The 8,173-nt window shown below is 38.8% G+C and overlaps 1 protein-coding gene across 1 annotated transcript; it reads right to left on the bottom strand.

The window, feature by feature from the left end:
- Positions 1-230: 230 nt before the first annotated feature.
- LOC112667385 (olfactory receptor 56A3-like) lies at positions 231-1,190 on the bottom strand. Its single transcript, XM_025458960.1, has one exon. It carries the CDS (start codon positions 1,188-1,190, stop codon positions 231-233), a length of 960 nt encoding a protein of 319 aa, XP_025314745.1.
- Between the last annotated feature and the right edge of the window lie 6,983 nt (positions 1,191-8,173).

The following is an 8,173-nucleotide window of genomic DNA, read 5'->3' as shown; positions in this document are numbered from 1 at the left end:
TATTTATTTTCTATCACTGACCCTAAAAGGGATTTAATCAGGAGCATACAAGGAGGTGTGATGCACAGTCTTCAGCATCATGGCTGGGGGAAGTAAGAGGGAAACCATACAGTTCATATCTTCAGGCATGTCCAGAGAGAGGATTAGGACTGTAATTTTATCTCCAAGTCCCTACCTTCCAGTAGTGATTTTGCGTATTGGTGGTTGAGAGAAGTCAAGCTAGAAAAAAATTACTTGAATCTCTCTGTTACCCTCCTCAGTAATTTCCTAATTCCCTCTTTAATCTCCTGGGTTCGTATCCCATAGACAATGGGATTGAGAGCTGCAGGAATTACATGGTGTAGGACATTAAGTAAGATGGGAATATCAGGGGAAACTTTTTTTTTGGCAATGTGGGTAAAAACCAAAACCAGCAGGATGGTGCTAAAGAAGAGGATGAGAATGAAGTGTGACCCGCATGTGCTCAGAGCTTTGGCAGCTGCCCCTTTTGCCTTAAGTCTAAGAACAGTTTTTAGGATGAAGAGATACGAGAGGAAGATGAGGACTAGGTCAGAGCCCAGAAGAGTCCAGGCCACAATTAACTGGTATATTTTGTTAAGGAAAACATTATCACAAGAGAGCTTGGACACAGAGAGGTTGGCACAGATACAGTTCTCAATTATATTTTTTCCACAATAATGGAGCTGGGCAGAGAGGATAGGAATGAACATAGTAAGAAGTGCATTCCTCGCCAAAATAAACATAGCAGCCCTAGCTACAAATTGATCAGTGATGATGGAAGAGTACCTCAGTGGGTGGCAGATGGCCACATAGCGGTCATAGGCCATGACCATGAATGTGCAAGACTCCATGCCAAGGAAGCAATTCATGATGTACATCTGAATGAAGCAGGCAGAGAAGCTGATGGACCTGAGATCAAACCAGAAGATGGCCAGGACCTTGGGTATAACAGTCAGGCAGAGGATGATGTCCAGCAGAGAGAGGATGCTGAGCAGGTAGTACATGGGCTCATGCAGAGAGGCCTCCAGCTGGATGGTGACCAGGAGAACACCATTGGCCCCCATGGCCAGGAGGAAGAGGAAGCTTAGGGGCAGGGACAACCAGAACTTCCAGCTGGGAGACCTGACTAAACAATTCAGGAGGAAGTCTGAAACCACAACTGAAGTGGTGCCATTTTGGTGCGCTGTCATATTTTGCCAAATAGTTCTACAATTTTCCTTTAGTGATCTGTAAAATTGGATACAAATGAACTATTAATTCAAGACACATGGATTTAGAGCCATTTGCTTTGCTGAGCTAAAACTTGTGAGTTTTAGCAGGTCATCCAGGCCCATGTGAATCCACCTGTTTATAGTTTGTGCCTTGTTCCTGTGATACTCCTATCACTTTAAGCAGTATAGAGGCTTGAAGAAATATGATTTGTTTATACATGTTTGATTTGATCAAAGTTTATTTTTAATAGGATTGTATTTTCTTTGCAGAAATGAAAGAGTAGGAATTAATTAGTAAACTACTTTTTGACAGTTTTGTCCTCAAGTTTGTATGTTTTACATATTTTCTGTTTTTTATTCTTTAGTGACCACATACACTAGTACATGACAATTTTACTTTTACAATATGCATAGAAGTGGCAAAGCCAGGCCCAAATAGGGACTCAGATATGTGTCCTTAGTTCTTCATGCCACCTCATTCTGATTTTCTGGAAGTACTTTGCTTTAAATACAGATTTAAAAAATGATACTCTGGTAATAAAGCTTATCAGTTTTCATGATTTCTAAATAGTCATCTAAGGAGGGACATGAGGATCCTCCCAAATTATCATATTCACCCCCCTCTATATGTTTTCAGATTTGTAGGATTCTTAGCAACCTTAAAAGGAGAAGAAGCAATCTATATAGCTATGTGAGAGCCATATCTGCTGTTAGACAAGGTGAAAACTTGATTGTTCTGCTTGAAATAGTGTGAGGGTGTTGAAGTCTATCTTTAAAGTTTGTACGTCCCCTTTTGTATTTTATTTTCCCATCTTAAATGTAATGATCCAGGTACATATTCCTCTGCTTCTGGGCATAGTTCAATGTTGTCATGTTCCCTTATCACTTAACCTCCTCCCCTGGCATTCTATTAGGTGCTAGGATCACAGTATTGAAAAAGAAACTGTCCTTACTCTCAGGAAGTAGAAGTAAAGCCCATTCCGGGGGCAATGAGCAATAATAAGAACAAATGACAGGATCTTGCCCAAACTATGAAAAGAGGGTAGGGTTAGCTGAGTCACTGTAATGTGGGCCATAGACTGGTGAAAAGGGATTGTAAATAAAGTGAAGTGGTCCTCTCTACTTTACATGAAAGGTGAAGGATTCTAACACATGGCTGTAGGTTTGCAAAGGCAAGGTCCACTTTTCTGGGATCCTTCACATCATGATGTCCATTTTAGATAAATCTGTGTACATGCACCAAGTCTCTGTGGTGTTATTTTGTGGGTACAGAAACACTTTTTCATTTAGAGGTTTATGTACTTCCTTGTTTGTCATTCTTTGCTATGTAATATAAATGGCATATTAGTTTGGGAACTTTTTTTATTTCCTGTAACTATACTCAAATATGCTAGGGCTTCATCCTGTTGAATTATTTGGCATCCAATGAGATATGTTATAATATCACATTACTAATGAGAGAATTTATATCTCCCAATCTTATCCACCCATACTGTATCACATTGATCTTTTGCCTGCTTATATAGTGGGTGGGTGGGAGTAATTTCTAGGATTCCTCTGCATCTCAAGAGTAATTGTATGATAATGTGTTTGCCTAACAGTTCTATAAAAAGAAAAGAAATCTCACCATGATACAAGGAATTGTTTTGACAACAGAATCTGATGGAGGAGAAATAGTATTGGAGTGGGGATAGGGTGGCAAGGAAGGAAGTTTTAATAAAACTGTGAACCCAGATCTGAACAATATTTTCATCCATTTGGAAACACACTTCCTCTTGGAGTGGTTCAAATAGTACTTTTGTTTCTGTTTATGATCCTCTATTCTCCAAATGCAGTTCCAGTCCTGCTCAGCTGACTCTTGTTACATTCTGTTCATTAGAGAGACCCTGTTAAGAGCTGGGGTTTGCTCTCACATGAGGGAGGAGAGGCATTCCTTTCCAGGGCTCCTTTCTTCACTTTTGATACTCTGCCTCCCCAGGCAAGAGTTTGTGTAGCTGGAGTCAGCAAGGCATGGCTCCCTCCTCATATGTAGAAGAGATTTAGATGGCTTTCCCATTGTTGTTCTCTTGGTATAATAGATACCTCAGTAGTAACTTTGGCAATTTGGGGATGAATTTTAAACATATTATTTCATTTGTGACTCATACCACTGTGAAGTAGTAGGATAAATTGACCATTATAACAATTTATCTTTTGAAATGGCAAGTTGAGATTTAGTGATTTTATGCATATTTACACAGTTTAATTAGTAGGGTTCAGTTGTGGAAGAAATAAAATTTACATCCAAAGCGCGTGAATATATGAGTATACCTGCGTTCTGGGTTACCACAGTGATGTAGCAATGGGTATCTGAACTGTCATTCTATTTTATATGTTTTTATGTTCCCCTCTTTTACCTTCACCACCACCACTCATGCACATACAATCCTTGGGCAGTTTTCCAAAAATCTGAAATTCTCCTTTTAAACACACTTACCAGTCTGACTCCTGCTTCCACTGCTCAGAGTCCAATTTTCTTCTTTCTTTCCCTTTATTTTGTGTATCTTATTATTGTTTCCCTTCTAAGTAGCCACCCAGTCTGGGTTCAATAAAGATTTTAAATCAATTTCCATAAGCACAATCTTTGATTTATTTTTCTGTCACAAAACTGTATACCCTCCACTTCCCACATCAGCTTATCTTGGCTATCCTTTGCCTTGTTTGAGTGTCTTACAAAGACTGGGAGATATGAAGATAAAAACCAAGGGAAAAGTGACATCCAGGCTTGATGGGTGACCAAAGGACCTTCTGTAAATCCTGGGCATCATGTTTATTCAACTCTATCTTTCCCTCTCATTCTTTTTGAATACTTTCACTTGTATGTTTGAGGCATAACTAATAGCACCTGCTCAACCCAGAGCTTACCACAATGACCCTCAGCATGTACAACAGCAGGCTGTCGAACTCCAAATATTCCATCCAAATCCACTTTCATCATTTAGGTTTTGTCATTTGTATTTGCTCATCACACCCTCTCATCCTATTCTGCCAAATTTTTACATTTAATCCTTCTAAGACACAGCCCAAATCTCACCAACTCCAAGAAACTTTCTTTCTCTAGGGTATTCCATGTATTCTTTGACATAATTAGGGTGTTGTTGCATGGAAATAGAGGAAATGTTGAAATAACCTTTGGAAGATAGAGACTAATGGAAGAACTGGTAATTCAGACATGAATGCTCATGGAGAAGTAACGAGGAAGAGGCAGATTTTTTTTGTCTCCTGAGGAACTTTGGGATAATTATTTCTTGCACCAGAATGAGACTTCTGAGGACAATGTAAGGGGATTATTTTATCTGTTCTTTCTACTCATTGACTCTTCCTTTCTCTTCTTTTCTTTGGAATGTTCTCTTACATGTTCTTCAATCTACAACACATCCAATAAACATTGAACTATCTACTCAGTCCTAGAAACAAAGTAGCTGAGATCATCTATGTCCTTCTTCCCTTCTCCTGTTTTGACCTTGGATCGCAGTCAGAGCTAGACAATGACAGCACTTGGGCTGAGGACGCAGAGCAAATTACTACTGGTTAGAGGTAAGGACAGGATGACAAAGCCAGTGAAGTTGAAGGGCAATGATCCAAGCCGAGACCCTGCAGGGCAAGTTTTTTCCCAGACTGCAGGATGGGCCCCAACATAGCACTATGGAAGCCCTGTTTGACAGAGAGGAGGGGTTGATAGGGACCACCTAACTCCGTAAATTCAAACAGATTTGTGAGACATCTCTCTCAAGTATCATTTTGAACAACATTGATATGAATGAACCTGTGACAGATACTTCTATGATCTGTGCATAATTTTCTGTTTTTGGTGGCAGTAGCTTGTAGAAATTCTTTAGATTGAGCTGAATCTGAAGAACTACTTTTGGACTTCCACTGACCCTCACTTGTGGTCTCTGTCCTCAGCATCTTGAGTTATTTAGATTAAATATAATTCCTATACCATGATTCAAGCCTTTGTGCGCAGAAGCTTTGCACTAAAGTCCCTATGTTTCAATATGTACATTTGAACACCCCAAATCACCTAAACTAAACTACAGATGATGCACTTTTCATGCTGGCTATACCAACCCCTATTAGTCTCTTATGGGTGATTGATTTCCTGCTTTTCTACTATCTCTGGCATCACCCAGCAAAAAAATCGAAAAAGGCAAGATGATGGCAAAAAGGAAGGTCCCAGAGCACAGGTTCTCACATGTGCCACCTGACTTGAGACAAAATACAATCTCTACTACCCCATTTTCAGACTACCTCAGTCATTCTGACTCAGGAATGGAAAAGTGCACAAATCTGGACTGAATAAGAAGGTTCCCCCTTCTTTCTCCCACCCCCACCCCAGGGTTCTGGCTAATATTGGTATAGCTGCCTCTCAGCCACCCTCTACACAGACTCACTTACAGAGGATGTGAAGCACGAGGTCTGCTGATACTGGATTTCTGGTTAATTCTTGAAGTATCTGGAGGTAGTTATAACTCCAGAGCCCAAGGGACTTTACACTCTGAACCTCTTCATCCCTAATTCCTTGGGCCCAAGAGGTCCTCTTAGGACTGATAAGTAGGCAAGTGTGAGAAGAAAATGATTTTCTTTCTCTCTAAAAGCAAGGAGCACTGGTAATCCAGCCCTATATTGACTGTGAATTCTATAGGACTCTTGATTGATGTTGACTTATGACTTTTATGATGGCATTATAATGATAATAATTCAAGAGAGACTTGTAACAAATATTCCTGAGAAAATGCATATTGTTTTTCAGAGAGATAATCCTATAGAAATTTTCATTGTATAAAGATTTTTTATTTTTATCTTTTTTATTTTTAAGATTTTATTTATTTATTTATTTATTTATTTATTTATTTATTTATTTGAGACAGAGAGAGAGGCAAAGACACAGGCAGAAGGAGAAGCAGGCTCCATGCAAGGAGCCCAATGTGTGACTTTAACCTGGGATCTAGGATCATGCCCTGAGCCAAAAGCAGGCACTCAACCAGTTAGCCACCTAGGCATCCCCAAAGTTTTTTTAAATGTGAGATACATGGAACTTTATACTAGGAAATATTGCTTTAAATTTTTTTTAATTTCCACTCGAACTTTGTGTGAATTTTTCATATTCCCACATTATGGGAGCCAGCATCATTGGTTTCTTTATTACTTTTTTATTTTTATGTATTTTTTTACTTAAGTATGGTGGACACCTAGTGTATTAGTTTCAAATGTACAACATAGTGATTTGCCAAGTTTATACATTAGGCTGTGTTCACTAGCTACCATCTGTCACTATCCATTGTCATTAAAATATCATTGACCATATTCCCTATGCTGTGCCATCATCATCAGTTTCAATAAGAACTTTTTTTGCTTTATTTATTTATTTATTCTTTTTTTTTTAATTTTATTTTAAGCCCAATGGTGTTATGGATGATATCATCGGGCAATTTGGTTTGAATATGTTCCATGCTGGACCATGCAGATTACCCAACCAGTGACATGCATACTCCTTGCCATTGTGACACCTCTCTTCTCACAAGTGGGAATTTCAAGTGACAGACTAAAGCTGTTTGCTATCAATTTTGCAAAAAACACATCTGCCAGATAGCCAAAATTTAGTTAAGAGACTGAAATCAATTAATATTCTAATTTGTTACCTGTCATTAGTGTCACATTATATTATGCCAAGTCAAAAGTGATAACCTTTATATAACATATGCTCCTAAAGGAATTTTTTTTGCTTTAGAAATTCATTTATCTGTTAGAGAAATAGAAATAATAACAAATTAATTTATTTTTAACTTTCACTTCTTCTATTGGCAGCACTCATTTCTTTGTTTCTCTTCATATCCAAGTTTCTGTCTGCATCATATTCTTTCTTCCTGAAGAGCTTCTTTTAACATACTGTTTGTAGTTCATGTCTGAAGGCAACAAATTCTTTCAGTTTTCCTTTTTCTGAACAAGTCTTGTCTCTCATTCTTTTTGAAAGATATTTTACTTGATTTTTAAAAATAAATTTATTTTTTATTGGTGTTCAATTTACCAACATACAGAATAAAACCCAGTGCTCGCCTGTCAAGTGCCCCCCCCCCAGTGCCCGTCACCCATTCACCCCCACCGCCCACCCTCCTCCCCTTCCACCACCCCTAGTTAATTTCCCAGAGTTAGGAGTCTTTATGTTCTGTCTCCCTTTCTGATATTCCCCACACATTTCTTCTCCCTTCCCTTCTATTCCCTTTCATTATTATTTATATTCCCCAAATGAATGAGACCATATAATGTTTATCCTTCTCCGACTGACTTACTTCACTCAGCATAATACCCTCGAATTCCATCCACATTGAAGCAAATGGTGGGTATTTGTCATTTCTAATGGCTGAGTAATATTCCATTGTATACATAAACCACATCTTCTTTATCCACTCATCTTTCGATGGACACCGAGGCTCCTTCCACAGTTTGGCTATTGTGGACATTGCTGCTATAAACATCGGGGTGCAGATGTCCTGACGTTTCATTGCATCTGTATGTTTGGGGTAAATCCCCCAGCAGAGCAGATCTACTTTTAATTCTTTGAAGAAACTCCACAGAGTCTTCCAGAGTGGCTGCACCAGTTCACATTCCCACCAACAGCGCAAGAGGGTTCCCCTTTCTCCACATCCTCTCCAACATTTGTTGATCCTGCCTTGTTAATTTTCCCCATTCTCAATGGTGTGAGGTGGTATCTCATTGTGGTTTTGATTTGTATTTCCCTGATGGCCAGTGATGCAGAGCATTTTCTCATGTGCGTGTTGGACATGTCTATGTCTTCCTCTGTGAGATTTCAGTTCATGTTTTTGCCCATTTCATGATTGGATTGTTGTTTCTTTGGTGTTGAGTTTAATAAGTTCTTTATAGATCTTGGAAACTAGCCCTTTATCTGATACATCATTTGCAAA

Source organism: Canis lupus, chromosome 21 (genome assembly GCF_003254725.2).
Source record: "Canis lupus dingo isolate Sandy chromosome 21, ASM325472v2, whole genome shotgun sequence".
NCBI lineage: Eukaryota > Metazoa > Chordata > Mammalia > Carnivora > Canidae > Canis > Canis lupus.
This window is presented reverse-complemented; position numbering and strand designations above follow the sequence as displayed.

Coding starts and splice junctions, on each gene's coding strand:
- LOC112667385 (XM_025458960.1), bottom strand. CDS start 1,190: ATGACAGCGCACCAAAATGGCACCACTTCAGTTGTGGTTTCAGACTTC.